We start from the raw sequence: 23,884 nt of genomic DNA, 5'->3' as shown, positions 1-23,884 counted from the left end.
AGGCTACTGCGCTGTACATTCACATCCTGGGTTGCTACGCACTAAGCCTCCACATTGACAGCACAAATAGAGACATCTTCTCCCAACACTTTCCTCCTTACTCTTCCTTCCCAGCTCCTCTGGTTATCTACCACTGTTTGGTCTTCTTGTTCTTTCCTCACTCCCAGTCCTCATACTCAAACTATACTTATTTTCTCTCTGCGTTATGCTGTTGGGCCCCTCAGACCACTCAGTCATGTTCCAAGGATCTTTCTTTAACCCACTCTTGCCAAACAGTCAGAAACTACACTTCTTTCATTTCAGAAAGAGACGTGCAGAGGAGTCTGATAATATTATGTAAGAGAGGTGTATGACCAAAACCCTGGATCCAAACACCATTAAACTCTAAAGGATTTTGGATTTCAACTTTACATCTTAGACCCATCTCCAACTATAAAGCACTTCAAGACAGAAAAAGGTTTATAATTTAAAAGTATGTTTATTTGTGCAAAGAGACAAATAAAATCTAGTGTTAATTAAACTGCCATCCTCCTGCTGTCATGGCTATAATGGAATGCACTTTCATACTGCAAGGCTCTGAGTGCAATCCCCCTTATAAATTAAAAACACATTTTTTCATATTTAATACCATTATAAATTCTGGAGGTGAAGCGGGGCTTGGGGGTGAAGGATGACAGTTTGTGATGCTCACATATTAACCTCACAACCCCCTGAGGAGTCATGATCCCTCCCAGTCTACTTCTCCATGGGTCTCAGTGAACAAGAGCTAGGATCCCTGCCCCCTATTGTAGCTGCTTTGAGCTGGTCATGCAGCATAAAACAGTTCAGAATTCTGTTTACATAGGGGAATACCCAAGAGGATTAAGCTGGTGCAGCTGACTTTACACCAGACACTCCTGGCCCTTACAACGTGGTGTAGTGTGAGCAGGCCAGTGGTATTGCCTAACATGCTAAAACCTTAGCCAACAAAACTGACCCTTCAATGGCCGTTCCTGGTGGCTTAACTTACAGCAGTGCTTAGGTTGCTTTAAATTACGCTGGGGTCCAAAATACCTCCCCAACTTTTCCAGGATCAAGAGAGTGGAAAGGTGACTTAAATACACCTTCTTCCATCCATTCACTTTGTCTTGTGATGAACTCAGCACATTTGGATTCAAGAATCTGGTCCATAGATTCTAAAGCTTGAGGCAACATCCCTTTTAGAGAAAAGAGGTGCTTATAATGAAGCTTGTGATAACGACAGTGTGTGTCTTGGGCTGCAAATGTGAGAAGGTGCAATACTGAGGAGGGTGGTGTAGAAACCCAAATAGAATAGCCTCAGAACTTTCTAATGAGAATAACAGAAACCATCATAGATGAGACCGCTTGTTTACCTGGAACGCTGTTAGTTCTCTGTCGAGTTTGTTTGAATTCAGGACAATCCCTTCGAACATGTCCCACATCCCCACAGATGAAACATCTCTTCTCTCTAGTCTCCCTGTCCTCTTCCTTCACTTCTTTTTCATCGTCTTTCTCATTCTCCTTCTTCTTCAGCCTACATGGTAAAGTTTATTAACACTGGTGCCAAAACATCATCTGTACGGTTCTACAGTTCCTATGTCCAGTGAAGGAATATCATGACCAACATATGTACTGGAATACAGCAACCCCAGAGCCCGCAGGGAAACACTTTCCAGAGCCTGGGCTAGTTAAGGAACAGCTTGCAGTGAAGTCAATGAACTCAGTTTCTGTTGGATGGTGGAGGTGCTACAACAGAAGGTATTACTCTCAGGAAGAATACGTTAGCATCCTGGGCCTGGCCTAGTAACAGCATTGATGGATGCAGCACGAAGCAGTGGTGCTCTTTCAAATGTTGAGCACTGGCAGAAGAAATGGCAAACTGGAATTAATGTGAGGAATAAGGAACAACCTTTCCTTAAGCTGTACTGTTTCTTCATCATAAGTAACACAATAATCCACTGTAATAGTTTATACAGCTGTGTACTTTAAAGTCATGTGGTAAAATGTAGTCCTTCCTCCCAAAGCTTACAATCTAAATAGACAATGTACTGACAAAGGCTACAGGATTGATTGCAACAAAGAGCAGATGATAATACTGGTGTTTAGCACATATCTTGTTAGTTCAGCCATGCATGTGTGATCATGTGCTTTCAGGAGAGCACTGGGAACTGGTTGTGGTTAGTCATACAGCTTGGGCAAAGCAAAAAGGCGATGGAAAGGTGAGGTCAGTGGATTCTTAAGAAGGACAAAGGAGAAGCTTTAATATGGAAAATGTATTCTCTGTAGTATGTTTTTCTTATCTGCATTGAATATACAAGCCATGAAAGTCCTCCTCACTTAATATGATGATCTGAATTAAATAAATTTTAATTTAAGATGACTGCTTCATGTATTTTACCCACCTTCTCCTTTTTGGACAATCTTTCATGTAGTGACCAATTTTTCCACAGACACGGCAGCATCTATCATTGGGTGCCAGCTCGCCATCTGTCAATACTTTGGAGTCAAAGAAGTATTCCTGCAGACAAGTGTCAGACTTTTATACTACAGAAGTTATTCATTTATTAATTTACAACAGAGGACAGATAAATCAGATTGTCCCAAAGACCTAAAGTGGGGTGGCATGTTGTCATTTCCTACCCTCTCACATTCATTCTATACAGATTCCACACAGTCTCTAACTTAGTCTAATTTAAAACCAAAATACGTGTTTTATAAAGAGAGCAGCTTGATCTACAGGAGTGAGTGTAGTAACTCTCCTGTTCTAATCACAGCTCTGGAACAGACTCCCATTGTGGACTTGAGGTTAAGTGATTTCCCCATCTGTATGAATGGGGTGTGATTGAGGTGCGGGGATTAGTTGTTTACAAAAGTGCTTTGAATAAATAAAACATTATAATACTATAATTCATGGTATTTCCCTGATGTTAGGATGCACAGTTAGGGCATACGTTGACTTGGCCAACTTCTCTGTAAAATGTTGGATGAAGCCTTGGGACAGAGCACTGCAAATTGAAGAACATCCAAAATATTTCCATTTAGATACTGGAGCATCTTGTTGAATGCCGTTGCAAACAATAAACACAGATGCTGCTTGAGAAAAGGCTGATTAATAATAATCTAGGATGTGGTTATTACACAGACACACATACATTTCGTTCATTTTATTCCTCGAACACAAAAAACTAAGTCCAACATGTTAATTTATTACTTATTAATTGTATATATGCAACACCCAAAAGTCCCAATCAGATCAGCACCCCCTGGGCTAGATACTGTTCAAACACAGAGCAAAAAACAGACCCTCCCACAAAGAGCATATGATCCAAGTTAAAACAAAATACGAGCGAGTGTAACCAACAAATGGAAGGAGTGGAAGAAGGACGACCATGGTAATAGTGATAGCCATACTTATTTACATTTACTAGTTATATGTCCTATTTGCAGATTTTGATGGTGGGCTTTTTGGTTTTGTTTTTAAGATACAAGCAAACAGTAAGGTTGAGATTTTCAAAAGCACCTAAGTGACTTAGGATCACAAGTTCTATTAATCATCAATGGGACTTGCACTCCTAACTCACTTAGTGCTTTTGAAAATCCCTCCTTATCTAGATAATCCCAGCTGGCCACTGGCTTAGCTATTATTTTAAGGTTTTTCCAAAGATGATGTTTGTTTTCTGTCTAAGATACACGTGTTTCAGCTAAGATCCTTCCTCATGGCAGAAACATCAGTCTGCTGCAAGCACAGATTCTTCAGAAAAACTGATCGCTCAATGGGAATGAATTTCTGATAGTGGTTTACAGTGAACAGTACACGTTCTATTGGCTAGGCTTGAAAAGTTGTTTTTCTTAATGAGCAACCAATCATTACTACCCAGTGTATAAATTAATAACTGTATATGCAAAGACTGATGGGGTTGTTCCTTCTATTCAGCATCTAATTCAGACCATCACCAAAGTTCTTAAAGCCTTTAGTGTGTTTTAAAGCTGATTAAGCAACAAGTCTTCTGACTGCTTTATCAAGAAAACTAGTATCGATCATTATTCTAAGGCTTCACACTCAACTTTTTGCTCCTAGATAAAATTTAGGTTTCTCTTCCCTTTTGATGATGTATTTTCTACATTAGAGCTGCTCAGCACAGAGTTGGAGAGCCAAATGCTGCTCCCTGTTTGTAAGTATAAAACAAGAACAAAGCTCATCAGCATCACATGTTTATTACCGAGGAACTCAACTTATCAAATAAAATATTACTACAATGGTTGTGTGTTTACTCTTTTTTTTAAATAAAAATGTTATATAAATCTATATACAACTCAGGTGCTTCTGGGAAGTTGCCAATGCAGTACTTACTACTGCAAAGGGTGTGATCTACTACATAGCTCCCTTCTGCTGAAAATACCTATCGGTTTGTTTCTATATGCCTTGTACTCAGCCTTCTATCCAGTTGTACCTTTTTTATTCAGTTTATGCATGACTGCGTGTCATACACATTTGAAAGAAGCCAAGAGAATACATCATTCTGATGGATATAGGAAAGGAAACTATACTAAAGCTTAAGACACAAACAAAGAACTTACAGCTTCTCTTCCCAGGACTGGATAGAATGGGGTACCAAACAGTTTTCTCCCATTGATAAATGCCTTCATTATGAAATTGGTCACTATTGAAGAGAAGATAAAATCATTGGAAGACAAAAGAAAGGCACTTTGCATTAGAAATGAGTAAAAGCTCTGTAGTAGGAATAAATATCTTACTTTTTCTGGAGACTCCAGCACCAAGATTATGATTCAAGTCAAAAGGATCTAAGGGAAGGAAGAAAAATATCCAAGAGTGGGCAAAATATGTTGCAGCATAAAGTATTCTCTCATTTCGTACATCTAATTAAATGTGTAAGGTCTCATATTACATACACTCACAGGTGGGAGCAGAGCAATTTTTGGGTTATTGATTGCAATAGGTTTAAAACAGATGTAAATTATGCACAGTAGTAGTATTAAAAGTTAGGGGTCTATTGTCCCATTTACATTTGCTGTAGGATTTGCAAACCAAAGTCTCATTATCATTAATGGGAGTTCCCCACGTAAAGATCCTGTGCATCAAGGGGAGATCAGATCCCCAAGCATGTGTTGTTTTGTCACATAACAGAACAGAAATTCAACCAACAGGTACCTTCAATGGCAATACATTTGGATGTCCACTGTTTCTCAAAGGTGGTTAGCAGTTTCTTCTGCCGAATGCTGATCACATATTCCTTGAAGTCAAATTCTTCAGTGTAGAATCGCAGCAACCCTAACCAGAGTTCTCCAAGTGACTCAGTGTTCTTTCCAAGTGAAGGCAAACGCTTCTTCTACATGCAATTTAAGACACAGTTCGTATAGGTATAATTAACCAAGTACTTTCCCCCCTTAACTACACATTTTAATAAAGGACTTGTCTACAGGAAAAAGTTATACCTGTATAAACTAAGCCATGACTTTAAATGGATATTTTTATACTGCCATAACTCCTCATGTGGACACTTATTCCAGTACAATAGTGCCTTTTTCTGCTTTAACTTATGTTGGTCTGAAGCAGTTTGGGTTTTTCGGTTTAGCTTACTCTTATACTGGAGCGTGAGCATCTACACAGGGAGGTATAACAGTATAATGTAACTATACTGGTATAACTGGTAAAGCTCTCCCATGTTTTCAAGCCCTAAGTTTTAGTGAGTATTTTGGAATTGGCACATTACCAGCTCTTCCATGTCATCAAAGAAAAAGGCATTCCACCCATCAACCATTCTCTGAGGAATCTGTTTTCCATCAAATATCTGCAAAAACACAAGAACAGTTATCTTCCTAGTGTTCACTGCCACCTTGGGTTTAAGTAATCATAAAACAGTGACAGTTTTGTTGCAAAGACTACTGCAAGAACAACTTTTTATTTCAGTATTTGTTTGAAAGGTGCTTGGCATTACATGGAAAACATTCAAATGCACTTTACGTAAAGGCAATTCTGCTCATCTACCAAATATTTCATGTATTTTAATTTCTTTGTTCCTTAGAACTATGAAAATGTGCATAAAATCATCCCACTTGGTTGCACTCAGCTCCTCTTTCCTATTAAATTTCTAAATTAAGAGAGACCATACCTGGCCTCACCAATCATGACTTTAATTTAGATAGGCCAAAGGGAGACTCAGCTGTTACTTAAATACAGCCCCAGAAGTAGCAATTACCAGATCATTAAAGTAGTGGCAATGAAGTAATGGTCTCAAATAGAGTGACTCAGCCAGAGTTCCTCTTTTATGCAATGAAGAAAAAGGCAGCTAGATCTGAGAATTACTCCTATCAGGGAGCTCTAGAAAATGTCAACATTTCAGGGAAAGGCAGATGGCTGAATAAGTGCAGTTTGCCTCACCTTAAACAGTAATGGAGGTATATAACGTTATTTTATTAGTAAAATTTCTTAGCATTTATGTAACACTATCTTCAAAGCGACAGAAACATTAATTGTTCCAACACCTTAACAGGTAGGAACATAAACATCACCCCTCTTTTGCAGATGAGGAAGTGGAAGAGCATTTGAGTAATATGCCCAAAGTCATACAGCAAGTCAAGAGCAGAGCTGGAATTAGAACTCAGGACTTCTGACTTGGGCCATCATTACACCTCCCTGCTGACTGAGTCCTCTTGATGATACAAACACCGTAATTTGACCAAAACCCAAGAAAGTGAATGCAGTAGCTCATAACCAGGTCCAAAATACATTCCTGGTTTTGCTGCTGTTTTCTTTTTAAGTTTTACTTACATTACAAAGTAAAAGTTAGAAAATGGATGACGAAAAGAGCCCCAGGATTTTCATTTGCACCCCTTACTCCTGGGACAAAAAAAACTCTCAAATCTGACTTGAAAAAAACAATGCCACTTTTTCCATTACATCTTTTCCTGAAAACCAACCTCCTGAAGAATTGGGATAACTGGGGGATTTCTCTGTTGCAGAAAGTACAACACCATCAGGATATACGCATATGAAGATAGGCTTCCTCTGGATGCATCTCCAATGTCGCAGCGCTGGACAGAATAGATTTTGAACAAAGAACTGAATGAAAATTAAACACCATGGTATTTAACTCTGTAAACTATGGCAATGAACAAAAACTCAATTACTGTTTCAGAATTAAAAACTGTTTAATCAAGCCTGAAAGAGAAATGTTGACAAATTTAGAGGGAGCCACTGTCAAGTAGTTTAGTAACAAAATTTGATCAACTCATAAAGCTTCAATGATCTGATGGGAAAATGTCTTCCAAATTCTATGGCTCAAATTTTTCCAAAGCAGCCACTAAAACTGTGCAGTTTTTGATATCCAGCTCAATTTAGTTCCAAGATTTCAATGTTGTGAAACCAACGTTTTCCTAACCTTATGTTAACAAAGATGCTTACTTTTCCATACTTTTAGTTTTATTTTTAATTTAAAATTTTTATTTTAATGATTTTTATGTGAAGTTAATTATTTTCCTGTGGTATTTGCACCTTTCTTAATTGTTACATTACGCTAGTGCATAATACCCCCTAAATGTGAAACTAACTAGCCTACTTTCAGTGCCGGGGCTCTATGAAATACAAACATCACGCATAAATGGTGAGTTGCCTTATTAAAACTGAAAAATATACTATTTATTATGGTTTTATTAGTAACATAGATATGGACATAAGATTTTCTGAAATATACCATTTTTAATCTGGCAAATTCCCTTTAAAATATTTTTAAATATAAATTCTTGCATTACTATAAAAAAATCTTTTTTATCTATATATTAACTGTAACTATTATCAAAATGGAAAACATTTATTAACCTGGTCTGGAAAAATGACAGCAGTATTTTGTGCTACTTACTGACCCCTGTGCTCACATGTTAACATACAAATGTGCTTTTAAACTCTGTTCCCATGTCTATCATATAAATAAGTCTTATTGGCAGTTCACTTTACCCAAAATATATACACACAATTTTAACAGAACCGAATTAGGTAATGTAATTTAAATGAGAATCCAGGATTATAACTGGAAAGCCCTTATTAGGGCTGACAATTAATTGCAGTTAACACCTGCGATTAACTGAAAACAAAATTAATTAAAACGCATACCTCTGGGCGGGGAGGAAGCATCCGCAGTGGGGAGCTGAAGCCCCAGGTCCAAGCTCTGGGGACAGCATGAGGCTGAAGTTGCAGCTCCAGGGGCAGCGGGAAGTGAGAGAGGACTGAAGCTGCAGCTCCAGGGGTGGCAGAAGCCACAGCTCCGGGGGCAGTGGGGATGGGGGCCTGAAGCCACTGCTCCAGGGGCAGCGGGGGCCAGAGCCCCGCATCCCGAGAGGGGCCAAAGACCGGTGTCGCCCACCCTGAGGGGTGTTTAAGCCCCCACCCTGAGCAGGGTTGAAGGTGTGGGGGGGGGGAGGGAGGGAGGGAAAAAAATTTTTTTTCGTCACAAAGAGTTTGAGAAACATTGCCATAGAGAACAGAGGCCTGGCAAGCTCAGCCTTCCTGCACCAGCCTCTCCTCCCTTGCCGCACGCCAAATACCTGAGGTAAAATCCACCCTCCCTTGCATACGAGGGCTCACTCAGCTAAAGGGAGTTATGTAAAAAAAAATTCTAAATATGTAAATTCAACTTTCATGATAAAGAGATTGCACTACACTACTTTTATGAGGTGAATTGAAATACATTTCTTTTATCTTTTTTACAGTGCAAATATATGTAATAAAAAATAATATAAAATGAGCACTGTACACTTTGTATTCTGTGTTGTAAATACACCTGTACCCCGATATAACGCTGTCCTCGGGAGCCAAAAAAATCTTACCACGTTATAGGTGAAACTGCGTTGTATCAAACTTGCTTTGATCTGCTGGAGTGCGCAGCCCCGCCCCCCGGAGCACTGCTTTACTGCATCATATCCGAATTTACGTTGTATTAGGCCGCGTCATATCGGGGTAGAGGTGTATAAAAAACATCCAAAATATTTAAATAAATGGTATTCTATTATTGTTTAACAGTGCAATTAAAACTGCTATTAATTGCAAATCACTTTTAATCACTTGACAGCTCTAGTAAATATTAATTCTAATTCATTGTTATTAATAACACATCAAACCTTCCACTATCCCAATTTTGACAGACAAGGAAACTGAGACAAAAGGATTTAAGTGATTTGCAGGCCACAGGAGAAGTGTACGAGCCAGAAAAAGTCAGGAATTCCTGGCTTCCAGTCCTGGGCTTAGACACTATCCCTCTCTCAGCTCCCGTTGTGCTCTTCCAAAGAATGTAAATATAGAGTTTAATCCCAACTTGAAAATTAATTATCAGCATAAGTAATAATACAATGGACAAATGACTGTCCCATTCTGGATCAAAGTCAGAAGTATATTTCAGTTATCTCAAGGGACAGCGGTACATTAACAGCTTGTATTATGGTACAGCTCTAAAGCAATAATAAAACAAATTCTGCTAGTCTTTTCATGAAAATCCATTCATGTAGTCAATTAAATAATGTAGAGCAAATAAAGAGATAGTGTTTCAGTCAACAAACAAGGAAGCTGCATGCCAAGTCATTTACAGAGCCACATACCATTTATCTCCAAGATCTCCCTGCACAAAAAAACAATTTCTATTATGCTTTTCTGCAAGATTACAGGGGAAAGAAATATTTTTTTTAGCTAGAAAAATTACCATCTGGATGCACAATGCATTCGGATTCCCAATTATATTGTTAAGCTTTTTTGTTGGTGTAGCTGGCTTGAGTTCAAGAAATTAAAACCTACTTTTTCAGAATATCAGCTTTCCATCAAACACAAACATTTCAACAGCCAACAGAGGGCATTAAGGCCAATTTCTGCTCTGGAATATGTTTGCAACTTCACTGGCTTCAATGGGAACTCACCATACATACCTGAGGGCAAAATTTGGTTCTAAGAGCTTGTCTACATGGAACAGCAATGCGCTCTAGAGGGGTGTGATTTCTAAAGAATAGTAGGGAAGATTTAGTTTGTGCCAGAAGGGTCTACACAGGCCACTTAGTGCACTTTAAAACTCACACCCTTCTAGTGCACATGTATAGACAAGCCCTAAGGCTTGAATAAGCCCATACACAGATACTCAGGAGGTAGCATCTTAATTCTCAGATTAACAAGATTCTGCTTGTCTCCTTTCTAGCTGGTATCAGCATCATGTAAGCTCTTTGGGACAATGACACAGAGCACAGTGCTATACAAATAATAAATAATGATAAAGTCATGTTGTACTGTATCTTTATATTACCTTAGCAAAAACTTTCATTGTATATCCCAAATATTGCACTCTAGGATCAATAGCTGCATATGTAGCCAGCATTCTTGTGTTATGCTGTGCCTGGAAAACAGACAATTATTAGACAATAGTTTATAGTTTAATATGGTATAGCTTGCAGTTCAGACATGGGGAGGTAGAGAGCCAAAATATACAGGGAGGCAAATTCTGTGCTCAGTGACACCTATGCAACATTTCAGTGTGGTTACAAGAACACAATTAAAGGCTGACTTCAGACCAGTTTATTTGTAAAAATTAGCACCTGAACACACCAGCTTGTTCAAAGATGGAATCACTCAAAAACTGAGTGAATCTGGAGCAAATCATGGCCCCTCCTTTGCTGGTCTGGAGGGGGCCCATAGCAGGAGAAGCTGTTTGTTTCCACGGTGTAAGAAGAGAGCCAGAAATTGAAGGACAAAAAGGCTCCATTAAGCTGAAAGGCCACAGTGAGTCTGCAGCTCAAAAAAGGAAGGCCCCTCCACCACTGTGCCACAAAGCTAACCAACTCCCTGGGCTGAGGATTTGGGGATATTTGAATTAAAATATGTAAAAAAATTGGACATGGTATTTTTATTTTTGATTTGGAATTATTCCCTAGTAACTTTAATGCTATCTCCATCTTTTAGACGTCCATCTGTAGGCAAACTTTCCAAACAATCCTGCAAAGTATGCATTAGCTTTTATAGAAAGAGACACTTACTAGCGTATTGTATAAGCTGATGTCTCCCTCTAAGCCACTCCGTCTGTGTTCAAATTTTACTATAGGCACTTTGGCTGTTGTTATAGGCAAGATGTTTTTTAAACCTGAGGAGGCAGGATAAAATATTTCCATAAATATTAAAACATATAAGCAGATACATGTAATAGTAAATATCATGGAGAGTACATTTAAAATACATACCTGGATGCTTTTTAAGAATTTTTGCCAAACCTTCAATTATTTCCTTACAATTTAGTTTCTAGAAAAATAAATAGGAAAATCTGAGCAATGAACTATGGATCCTTGCCCCACAAACTGAACAAATATTATATTTCACGGAGTAAGTGAATGAAGGATCATAAATCTTTCTTCATTTTAAGAGTATACAATGTAATTGCAACATAAATTTTCAAATATTGAACTCCCACCTCTGCATTTTCATGGCCTTCCAAGGTCATGCAGATATCTAGATCACTGTCCCGGAATCCAAATCCATTTTTTGAAGAGCCAAATAAGCACAGTCTGGCTTTATCTAACCAAAAGAATAGACAAAAAGTGTCACTTTTTTTGTAATATCTATTGGTACTGCTTACTATAGGAAATTGCTTATTTGAGATAAGAGGCTGGACCTAATTTTGCATAATATATTTAATAGTCTTTTAAATCAATTTCTATGGACACCTCTGACATTTCATGTCAGACAACAGAAGTAGTTGGTACATTATTTTAATTTCTATGTGCAACTGATGAGGAATTAAAATGCAATTTTTTGATGTGCCTGCCATGTTAGGGACTCAGTAACTAATTATTACATACAAATTTCTACATGCATTAATTGCTTTTTTACAGTACAATACAGTTTTAACTGTTTTGAAAAGTATATAAATACATGCAAAAAAAACTAGTAATAATACACATTAATAACACAGATACTAAGGTACAGCTATTCGTACTTGATTCTTTGTGATTTTTTGGTTCATTTATACTTCAAGGTTTTGCAATTGTAGGGATATAGGTTCACATTAAAGCAAGGTGAACTATGGTTTTAAATTGAGTTGGGATATTAGCATGAGCATTAGGCTCAAAGCATGTGACCAAAAAGAATGAGATCATGAGAAAAGTTATTGTGTTAAACTGGCAGTGACCATTTGAAATATCAGTGTTATCTTATTTAAGATTGGGCTGCAGTAAAAGAAATAAAATAAGGTTAACTGGGAACCAAGCACAGTAAATAATTGGCTATGTAACAAACTGCTTCATCTGGCTTTAGCTAAGGTCCGATAATTGGCAATGACATCGTTTGTTTATTAATGGGTATAAAATGGTTAACTCAGGAGTTCATTGCTACTACCTGCCTGACCAAGTTGGAGCTGACAATATAGGTTTAAGCATCCCTGGGTTTAGCCCATTTGGAAGTACCTTGATCAAACAGCTTATAAATGGTTTGATACTCTTTGGACATGTTTAGAGCAACTGTATACATATTATTTGGGCTTTGGATGTAATAAAGGAATGTAAGGTTAAATTGGTGTTGTGGTAATAAATACAGGTAATAACCCTGTATAAATTATGATAATTCCAAGAACAACATGAAAATTCCATTTTCTGTTACTAGGAAAGTTTGGTTGATTGGGATGTTTCTCTGTGCCCATTAACCATAGTCTATGGTACAAGATACAAATAATGAAGTCAATGTAGTTTCTGAATGAAACTTTTTATTTCCACTTTGGGGTATTTATTTCCAGTTTTGTTTGAAATTTATTTTCACTCACATATTAATTAGCATGGTAATACAATTGAGAAGGATTTCTTTCTGAAAGACCTCTTTTAGATCCCTGTGATTTGTTCATTTTGAAATCAATGATAAGAAACGATATCTATCAGCTTATGGCTGCTTTCAAACCTTTGATGGAATCAGAAACCTTCAGTCTTAAGTTTCTGTGACAGAAAGATAGTGCCCTCAATCCTCAGCTGTCACCAATAAGCATAGGGCACAGCTGAAGGGTGGAGCTGCAAAATAAACATTTACAGCTACCTGATCTTGGGGCTGATTCTGGAAGAAAGAATGGTCTTCTGGATAAGCCAATAGACTGGAACTCAAGCGACCTGGTTCAATTCCTGATTGTGCTACAGACTTTGTGTGTGACCTTAGACAAGTCACTTAGTTTTCCTGTGCCTAGGTTTCCACTATATATATATATATATATATATATATATATATATAAATAAATTCATTAGGATTTCAGAGGCACTCAAATACTATATTGATAGGGTCCATATAAGTACATGGGCCACAATGCTACTCTAAACTATATGTAGTTGGCTATAGCCCAATAACACTCTTTCCCTCCCATGGCATGCTTCCTGTGCTTGGGGTCAGCAAGAGTTTGGTTATGTCAACCTACATCACGCAGGCTTTCCCCCATGATGTGGAGATGCACCAGTTGCCAGCACCACTGGGGCAGCACAAAAGGGCCAGAGTAGGGTTAGGGATTGAGTTTATATGTCTACAGGAACCTTTATGTACACACTCAAAAGGAAGATGCCACCATTTTAAAGCAGACAAAGGAACAAAGAAAGACAATTCTATATTAATGGGCTGGACAACTGGAATGAAGGGAGAAATTTTAACAACAAATGATAAGTGGTTACCTATTATTACATACCGTTGTATTCTTTTCTAATAAATCTTTCCAAACTTGCCAGAATTTGTTCTCTGTTTTGTTGCTCAGAGAAAGGAGGTGATAATTCATCTGAGAAAAAAAAAAGTTAGAGTCTGATTTAACATTTCACTATATTTTTGGCCCTAAACATCTGACTTTATGAATTAAATATTTATTCTCTTTCAATATCGATTTTTTTAAGTATGATATTTTCTATGGTAGTTAGCACTGATTGCATTTTATTTTGGGACTTGATCCTGTTGTCATTAATCAGGCAAAACTCTTGGGAGCCAATAAGTGCTTTGCCTGAGTAAGAGCTGTAGAATCCGGCTAATAATGAGGGCATGTCTATACTAACAGTGCTGCAGCTGGACCAGTGCAACTGTACCGCTGTGCTTAGTGAAGATGCTACCTACGCTGATGGAAAAGCTCTCCCATTAGCGTAGGTACTCTGACTCCCCAAGAGGCAGTAGCTACATCGACAGGAGAAGCCCTCCTGTTGACACAGCGCTGTCTACACCAGCGGTTAGGTCAGTATAACTGCATCACTTAGGGGTGCGGATTTTCTACATCCCTGAGCGACATAGTTATACCAATGTAACTTGGTAGTGTAGACCACGCCTGGGGCCACACTGCAACCACACCAAATCTCTATTACTCCTGGAGGGATTCTGCATCAAAATATTAAAAATTCTGCCCCCCAAAATTTTGAAATGTGAAAAATTGTGCAAATGTTATTTGTCAAAATAATGCCATATAGATCACACCAGGTTCAATTGTTTTGGTAAGTTATGTAAACTACAATACAGAAAAAAGTCCCAATAACGATTCAGCATTTCCTAAACACATGAAAGTTAAGTTACAAACACTTGGTAACTAATACCCTGAATTCCAGTTATAATCCTGGATTTTCATTTAAATTACATTACAGAACATCAAACAGCAATAAAACAAAAAGGCAGAATGTCATTTTAAATTGCTTAGACTTTCACACATGAAAGACATACAGTTTTGCTAATCATTGTCCTGGACCTGGCTAGGTACTTTGGGAAGTGCTTGGTTCTGATTGTCCTGACATTTTACTGACTTCTTGGTAAATGTTTTATTTGCCCTCAAAGTCTTTTTTTTTTTTTTAAATGGGTAGGTAAAATAAATCCTGAGCTGTAATCTAACCCCACTGTGCCACTTTGGCACAGGAAAAGAGTGAGAAAGCACACAGATTTTCCTAGCTGATTCCGTCACTGTCATTTATAAGGCTTTACAGCACTCTGGCAATGTAGGGGCCTTAAAACTTTTACATGTTTTATGCTCCTGGGGGAACTGACTGAGAATGGGAACCGTTAACTAACAATAGGAACATTAACAATGTTACTATAGAGGCAGGCTGCCACATTTCTGCCTCAGGTAATGAGATCAATTAACCATCAGCAGCAACTTTGACAAAATATGTGTGGGGGGGTTGGAGAATTTACAAAAGCTATTTTCTTTAATTTAAAAACAATTTTCAGTAATATGATACTAATATTTAATTAAGTGTTTTTTTCGATTCTCAAGAAATTATAGACATGTTACTAGGCAGGCAGCCTGCTACATTTCTGCCTCAGAGAATGACATCAATTAACTAGCAGGCAGGCTGCTACATTTCTGTTTCAGGTACAGAGCCTTTCTTGTTCATAATAAAAAGACCTAACCCACCTCTATGCCTGTTGAGTCGCAGTAGCAAGCGATAGGGACATAGTCTCTCTCGTTTGTTGGCTAGCCCCACTCCATGACAGTGATCCATGTCTCCCACACAGACACACATGTCCAGCCAGCTTCCCCCCGCAGTGATTTGCCTCTCTGAGGCTGCTTCAGGCATGCTGGAACAGATGCATTGCCTGGGCTACCAGGGAAGAGGTGCGTGTCCACTTGCATATTTCTTTTTCATTTTACAGAAGTATGTAGACCATCTGAATTCCGCGCTCTGACAGGTGTGCAGAATTCTGTCAGGAGCACTTTATGCACATTGGTTTTGGAGAGAACAGGCAGCCAATCATAACTAAAGATGAAAGTTCTTGCTTACACTCATTTTGGGGCCAAATTCTTTGCCAGCATAACTCTACTGACTTTAAACTATATGACAAAACAATATGGGCCAAATTCTGTTTCAGCTACATTGTTGTAACTTCCTCCCACTGAAGTCAATGAAGTAAGCACCACATTAAAGGGAACAGAATTCAGCTCTTTGGCTTTAATTTTTAGAAATTACAAATTACAGTCTGTGAAGTGAAAAGTCCTACACTAGTCCAACAGTAATACTGTACTTACCAAAGCATCTCTTACATACTATATCAAGTATTTCCCGAAATCTGTTTGTCATTGGTGGTAGTGGTTTTAGATCAATTTTCTTAAAATCCTCTGGGCAGTCATTTTTGGAATGGCCATCACGTTTGCAGATGCTGCATACTATAGTTGGAGGCTATTAGAAGAAATAAAATAAACAAATTTTAAAATATTTCAATAAATGCATACTATTTCCATAGGACTATGGTGAGCAATAACAGTGTTTATCTACAGAACAATAAAAGAGCACCCCTTGACAAATCACCTTTAGCCCCTGCAGTGCACTACAGAGCTCAGGAATTCTGCCAAAGGATAAAGGGAAATGGGAGGTCAGAAGAAGAAGGAATCACTCTCTTACTGAAATCAAGAGCTTTGCATGAGGAGGAAGGGAACTAGCCTTCCCACTCCAAAATTGTACTTGCCACCAAGTATAAAACAATAAACCTCCTAGATAGTGACCCACTGGCTGATCTGTTAAGAATGATAAAAATGTAATGTTACAAGCCCAGTAACGTAGTACTTCCTTAGGTAATGTTCCCACTGACATCAATGGGAGGTTTGCCTGTGTAAGGACTACGGGATCGGCTATATAGGTTTAAAATGTGACGTTAATAAATAAAGAAAAACATTTGATTCAATTTCTAATCAATTTTTTACAAAGAAGAGTTGAAAGTTTCAGATACTACATTTGTCTCTGAGACCTCCTTTAGCAGTTTTTGTGTTCACTATCACGCTACTTTTTACAGTGTTTTTCTCTTTCCTATTACTATGTGAAAGACCCACACAAACAACATGGTCAACACACGGCTTGTACACTACTGGGGTAAATTGACCTAAGTTACGCTACTCCAGCTACATGAATAACATAGCTGGAGTTGACGTAGTTTAAACAGACTTACCGCAGAGTCTTCACTGCGTCAACAGGAAAAGCTCTCCGGTCGACTTACCTTACTCTTCTCAGGGAGCTGGAGTACCAGAGTCAACCGAGAGCGCTCTGCCGTCAATTTAGCGGGTCTTCACTAGACCCGCTAAATCGACACCTACTGCATCGATTGCAGCAGCATGGCTCTCCCCAGTAGTGAAGATAAGCCCTAAGTGATTGACTGACTATGCTGGAAAACAGAACTGACTACACGAAGTTCAGCAAACAAACTGAAAAAACAAATACATTTATCTTTGCTAATCTCTTTCAGTTACAGGTACACTAACCCTAGGGTTACCTATTTTGATTTACGAAGGGGGGGGAAGTTCTCATCCAGAGATCCTGGCATCCTTGACAATATTTAAACGCATAAAAGAGAATAACTCCTCTACCAATTACTACAGCTCCATCAATTCCACCTAACCCCCTATCCAACAGAGCTTAGGGGGAAAAAAACCTTCTGCCCTATAATTCTCTCCTGATTCTAAAAGTCAAGGAGAATCGACAAGATTTTTGGGCAGAAATGTGTTTATTAACAGTGTCCCTTTCATAAATTGGACTTTTACAAAAAAAGTCTGAAACGAATCAAAATATTTTAATAATCAAAATGAGGAAATATATATTTATATTGCACAACTATCATTCACAACAGTTCTAGGCCCTTAGGAACTCTACTTTCATAACATGCTATATTATCATCTCTAATGCGTTATCCGACATTCTGAGATAGTCTGGAGAACAGTCTTAGTGTCAAAGTGTCATAAAAAGATGGAAGTGGATAAAAATCAATGTTTAAAACAAAATGTAAATATATTTTTATTTAATTTAAATAAAATGAATTTTTAAAAATTTAAATCAGATTTTTTATTTACATTAAATACAGGTTTATTTTTTAGGAAAAAAACCTATTTAAAATTAAATTTGGAATGAACAACCTATGTTAAGGCCTAAACTTATTACAATTGATTACAATAATATAAATTAAACACCGGTATGCTTCCTACCAAGTTGTAAAAAAGTCAAAACAGCAAACGCATGGAAGTTACTGGTTAAGCACCTGGAACCAGAGTTTGCTGAAATGCTACACTAGTTTTTGATAGCAATAGCCTCTTCTACAGGTACAAAGAGAATATTTTCCTCATTTCAGTTTATTCAACCAATTCAGTTCAATGAGTAGTTCATTTAAAGTTAAGAAAGCAATGAAGTTAAAAAGCAGGAAAGCTTGTTTTCCTCTTCCAAATAATGAATAAAAAGTAAGTATAAGAGTCACTCATTCTAAAATATTGAAACCATGGTGACTAGAAACAATTGTTCAATTTACTAACTATATTAATAAAGACACTGTAGAAATTGCAGTACTCCTATAAAGTCTGCCAGAATTAAAGCAGCACATACCCTGAACTCCCATTTAATTCCTTCAGTGGCAGTCAAAAGAAAGGAGATGTAATCAAGCTGGAGTCACTGATTATTTTTTGATAAGGCCTTTTTGACTCTCAACACTTTTGGCTGGGTGAAAACTGAGTGATGTCAATTTACTCTAAAACATCTAATATTCAGGAAGATGCCTGCATACTTCTTATCACTGCACTGGCAAGTCTTTTCTCTGAGTTACTTTTTTAAAAACTGAAAATCTGGAGTTTTCCACACTGAAATGTATCAGTTGTTTTTACCTAGAGAAGGAGAATGTAAGGAAAGCCAGGGTGATAGCTATACATTAATAAATAACTTGCATTTAGTTAGGGTCAAATTAGGTCATGTTTGTACAATATTTTGGAAATGGGAAAATGATATAAAACTGCTATAAGTAAGTTTCATTCAACATAATAATTTGCCTTCTTACAAATGAACAAAAATTAAAAAACAAAACAAAAAAAATATCAGGGCCCAAAAAAGATGGGCTATCCAGTTCTTCCTTTCTCTTCTATGGCAAGCAACTGCACTGCACTTCCCAACTACGGAAAAGTAATGAAAGTTAGAAAATAGCCTATACATCTCTAATCTGACAGTGAGGAACATGACATTATATAACCAAGATAATTATACATCTCTTTGTACCATAGGAAAATGGGTAATGGTGCTGGTAAAGCTATGTTGTAACTCCTCTCAAACCACGGTGATACCCTGACATGTTAATTTATTTCAGCCCTGTAACAATACATTCACCTATGCTGAGGGAGCAAGTATTTGAAACAGGGAGAGAAGTAATTCAGGAGAGCGGAATAACAACTAAACAATTCTCCCACTTGGCAGTCTAACAGTTTGGAAGCAGGAATACAGTTCTAACAGGTAGTGAAAGGAGACACCTTGCATCCAAGTGTATGTTTTATTGATGTTGGAGTGAAATAACCCCACCATTTACACATCTTTAAAATGCATCTTACCTTTCCAGAAGTCAAAATAAATTTATCAAACACATAATGCATTTCTTCTCCAGAGAGTTTATCTTCATCTTTAAGGTTACAAACATCTACCATTGCTTTGCAGTTGTGCGAGGTAGCTGATGTGCTAGTGCACTTATTCTTCTGTGAACACTCCATTACTGAACTCTGTCCACTTTCAACATCAACAAATTCATTAACAGAATTTGGGTCATGGAACCAACGTTCACTGCAATTACAATGGTGGCTTAGCTTGTCCTTAGTTAGACAAATTTCTGAAAGCTCTAGATCATCTTCCTCTTTGAGTGATTTTTGCTTTAATTCACAGCATTCTTTAGAAATAAGAGATATTGTTTCCTCTCTGTCTTCATCATAATTGGAATCCAATGCATCTGTCCTATTTACTAACAAACTGTCTGTGTTCTCAGAAATACATTTCTTGGATGTAAATTCTATTTCATTACATTCAAGTTCATATTCTTGTATACTACATCCATTTCCTGCATTCTGTTTCTCTAAAAAGTTTTCTCCCTGTGGAAGGCAACAGTTGGCTACAGTTTCTCCAGATTTTGCAGATTTCTTGCTGCTAATTTTTTCCTTTTCTTTTTTCTTGGTATCTGATTTGGATCTAATCCCATCTTTAGTTTGTGGACATGCAAAATATTTATACGCTGTCCTGAATCGCTCCAGGATGTACTCAAACACCATCTGGCTATTTAGGCTTCGTGCAACATTCCTCTTTAGTGCAAAAGGATCTAGAAAAAGACAATTCAAGTAGTAATTTACTACTATACATCAAGTAATACTTGCATTATAATGTATTTCAAATACATACATTATTAGTATTTTGTATTTCAAATTACAGAACCCTATAATATAGTCCAGAATTATATTTATTACGTGATACATCCTCTTCTTCATTTCATCTTGGTACCAGACTGTTTTCATCACAAGGCTGAAGGATATAATGGAATAAATAGCTCATAGACATATATTATTCTTAAGTACCATTTAAGGATCTGGATCCCAAGAGAGTCTTCAGATTTTTCTGTATAATCACCATATATTTACTATAATGTCTGATTTAATTAATAAAAAATTGTGTACCATTTCTGCTTTCTTCAAAAAATCCCATATTATGGCTGATTCCTAAACTTGAAAGTAAAATAAATATCCAGACATTACAATCAATCTTCGGGTAATCCTGCCAAATATTTTCTCCTTCTTTGATTTTTTTCATTGATTTAATTTGATAAATAATTTATTTAAAAGTGAAGCAACAGTCAGGAAACTGATTATGTAAAATGATCTCACAGAGTTTCATATTGAGTCTCTCTTGTAACTTCCAGATTAAATTTTGCGATTTACAAGTCCAAAGAGGACCTTCATAACTGCAATTACTGACAATTCCACCTCAGATCTTAAATATCAAGGTGGGTTGCTTCTTCCCCTTACATCAACTCCTGTACTAAAAATTCATCACATGGAATTTAGCTGAAAACATTGTTAAAAGGATATAATCCCTCCCTCTTAGAATAACCACTATTTGATCATTATCTTGACACATTTTCTTTTTTTCCCTCATGGTTCAGATACTCTCTCTCTCTATTAGGTCCCTTACTCTCATCTCTGGATATCTCTACACTGCAAAAAAACACATGCTGTACCAAGTCTCAAAGCCAGGTCAGTTCCTTGGACTTACACGGCTCACATTGATGGGCTAAAGATAGCAATGTAGATGTTCCAGCTCTGGTTGGAGCCCGAGCTTTGAGACGCAGTACTGCAAATTTTTCTTTGCAGTGCAGACATACATACCCTTAGGGACTTCAGTTTCCAGGATGATAACTAGGTTGGATTCTCATCTCCAAAACTCAAAGTCTATTCCCACAGACTTAAGTTCCCCTCCTTAACGTTTCTTTGATCATGTCCAATACAGATATCCATCTTACCAAAACCTCCTTCACCAAGTATCAGATGGGTAGCCGTGTCAGTCTGGATCTGTAAAAGCAGCAGAGTCCTTTGGCACCTTATAGACTAACAGTCGTATTGGAGCATGAGCTTTCATGGGTGAATACCCACTTACATGCATCTGACGAAGTGGGTATTCACCCACAAAAGCTCATGCCCCAATACGTCCGTTAGTCTATAAGGTGCCACAGGACTCTTTGCTGCTCCTTCACCAAGGTCATTAACAAACGTCCTTCTAGCAATGTGATAGGACATTTTTCAAACCCTATTTCACTTTGTCTCCTCCCTTTGACACATTTCATTACTGTTCTCTCTACATTCCCTGACAGTGTTCTCTTCCTGTTCTCACACCGCACCAATTCCTCCCCAGGATCTCTTTGCTGACTCCTTATTTTCCTCTTTTCTGTTGGCATTCTGTAAGATTGTCTACTTGGCCCATTCCTTTTCCCTCTATGTGCTTTATGAGACCTCAGGCACTATCATTTCTAAGCTGATAACTAACCAATCTACCTCCTACTTTCAACCTCCACTCCTTTAGTCCAGTCTCTCATATCTAGCCATTTCTCCTACAACTCCTCCTGGATGTCTCACCATCTCAATCTCCTATAAAAACTGTATCCTCTTTCCTAACCTTTTTCCACTTCCTCACTTTTCTATCACCACTGGCAATCCAGAGTCCCGGTACATTACTTTCTGATCTTTCGTAACAAATACTATTTAATTTTTTAAAAAATAATAAATAATTAAATAAAATATTAATGTTTTCCAAATGGAAATGGATAAAATTTAGGCAAAGAAAGGGAATTCTTCTTTCTCTCATCATCACATACCACATTATGTATCAGCATCAAATATACTCTGCCTCAAAGCTCTCAAATGTATTACCTATGGTCAGACATCTAGTTTTTAAATATATTTTCCAGGACATACTCATCATCCAACTATGCGGACAGTCAGCTTCCCAGTGTGGGAATATGGCCGAAGGGAGCTTTTACTCCACTGAGCTGGTTCTATTCGCTCTGATCAATGCTCTCCTCTCTGCTCTGTCCATATGTCAGAAGCAGAGGAAATAAACTGATGATCAGAGACAACTAGAAGACCCAATGGTATGGGATCTTGCACAGGTAATGTTCGCACACCCCCAGAACAAATGGGAAGGAAGAATGGGTGGAGAAAAGTACAGAGTATGAAATAGATGGAGATGGTTCAAGGAGAGAAGGAACAGTATTACAGAGATGGAACAGAAGGAGAAAAGGCTGGGGGGAAATGGTACTCCGTATTTCAAGCATCACTGTACTCATACTGCAGTGCTGGGTAGATGACATGTCCTCAAGTAGCCTGATTAACTTATGTATATTTGCCAGCTAAACTTCTACTTTCCTCTCCATTTGCATCTAATGCAATTTCTTGTCCAAGTACTAGAAATAAATGTTAGGTAAGTAAAATCCAAAGAAGAAAGCATAATGTCTGTAGACCTGGGAGAAAGAACATTACCGTACCTTCAATGGCTATTCGCCTTTTAGGCCAGTTTTTGTTCTCTCTGGTTAAGAGTTCTTGTACCCGTACGCTGATGACATATTCCTCCAAAGCAAATTCCAGTGTGTAAAACTTCAACAGTTCTAACCACAGTTGCCCCAGGGATATTTGGTGGGGTTTTTCAAATGCTAAGGGAGACTGAAACGAACATGAATGTTTAGTAGCAGAAGAAATGAAAATTCCAGTTTTTTTCTAAGTTTTTTTTTAAATAAAAAGTTTAATGATCAGACGGCAGATGTGCTCTCCATTCAGATAAAACAATGACTCACTCTGCCATGTTTCTCCTTCGCATTACTTTGGTTGTCCGTTTCTGAGCTTGTTGACTTCTTACCACCTTTTTGCTGTTCAGTTTTAGCTTTGTCTTCTACACCACTTGAATTTTTCCCCGCTCCATTATTCGTTGGCTTGTATTCCCATCTTAAAAACTTCTCCTCTTCTATACCTCTCAGTGTGTAGTCATCTGCCCTCTTTAAATCGAAGCCTTCAATCTAAATACAATTAAAGGATTTCTGAGAACAAGATTGTATGTCACATACCATACTTGGACCAAAACATAGAAATGGCAATTTCAGGGCCCCAAAAAGATAATTTCACCAACACTGCTAATGTTAGTTATGCATGGTAAGAAAAGGGTAATCACATCTCAGTGTGTCAACTGAGTTAAAAAATAAATTCCTTCCCCCTGACCCAAAGCACAGAATTGCACAATAGTCCAGGTATATTATGAGAATCTTTCACTTTCCTCAGAAGCAACAGGCACAAGTCAACCACACAAAGAAAAATGTGCCAGGTGCTTTATTTAAACTATTCAATCTAGTATGACACATCTTATGATCTGTAAAATACCTATGTAGCACTGCCTGTTAAAAATATTGCAAGAGTAGGATTATTATATTGTCATAAAAAAAACTTACCCAAGTGCCTAAATAGGATGGTAAAATGGGTGGTTTTCTTTGTTGAAGAAAAAATATCACCATTAAGGCAAAAGAATATGAGGGAATCCCACCTTCTGCCTGGCAGTCAATATGGCACAACTACAAAAAGATAAAACAGCTGTAGTTTTCTGATAATAT

General features: G+C 37.6%; 1 protein-coding gene across 6 annotated transcripts in view; it reads right to left on the bottom strand.

The window, feature by feature from the left end:
• TUT4 (terminal uridylyl transferase 4) overlaps positions 1-23,884 on the bottom strand; it is a 71,415-nt gene that overhangs the window by 10,119 nt on the left and 37,412 nt on the right. For all 6 annotated transcript variants that reach the window (XM_050963609.1, XM_050963608.1, XM_050963606.1 and 3 more), the window contains exons 10-26: positions 23,726-23,845; positions 23,081-23,299; positions 22,775-22,949; positions 19,311-20,062; positions 15,993-16,143; positions 13,689-13,775; positions 11,451-11,554; positions 11,224-11,281; positions 11,023-11,126; positions 10,296-10,385; positions 6,940-7,053; positions 5,733-5,810; positions 5,171-5,348; positions 4,756-4,803; positions 4,579-4,661; positions 2,403-2,518; positions 1,374-1,534 (exon numbers count right to left, since the gene is read on the bottom strand). In XM_050963609.1, the coding sequence (XP_050819566.1) occupies positions 1,374-1,534; positions 2,403-2,518; positions 4,579-4,661; positions 4,756-4,803; positions 5,171-5,348; positions 5,733-5,810; positions 6,940-7,053; positions 10,296-10,385; positions 11,023-11,126; positions 11,224-11,281; positions 11,451-11,554; positions 13,689-13,775; positions 15,993-16,143; positions 19,311-20,062; positions 22,775-22,949; positions 23,081-23,299; positions 23,726-23,845 (2,638 nt within the window). The remainder of the gene's footprint in view (positions 1-1,373; positions 1,535-2,402; positions 2,519-4,578; positions 4,662-4,755; positions 4,804-5,170; positions 5,349-5,732; positions 5,811-6,939; positions 7,054-10,295; positions 10,386-11,022; positions 11,127-11,223; positions 11,282-11,450; positions 11,555-13,688; positions 13,776-15,992; positions 16,144-19,310; positions 20,063-22,774; positions 22,950-23,080; positions 23,300-23,725; positions 23,846-23,884) is intronic.

This window comes from Gopherus flavomarginatus, chromosome 7, assembly GCF_025201925.1.
Source record: "Gopherus flavomarginatus isolate rGopFla2 chromosome 7, rGopFla2.mat.asm, whole genome shotgun sequence".
Classification (NCBI taxonomy): domain Eukaryota; kingdom Metazoa; phylum Chordata; order Testudines; family Testudinidae; genus Gopherus; species Gopherus flavomarginatus.
This window is presented reverse-complemented; position numbering and strand designations above follow the sequence as displayed.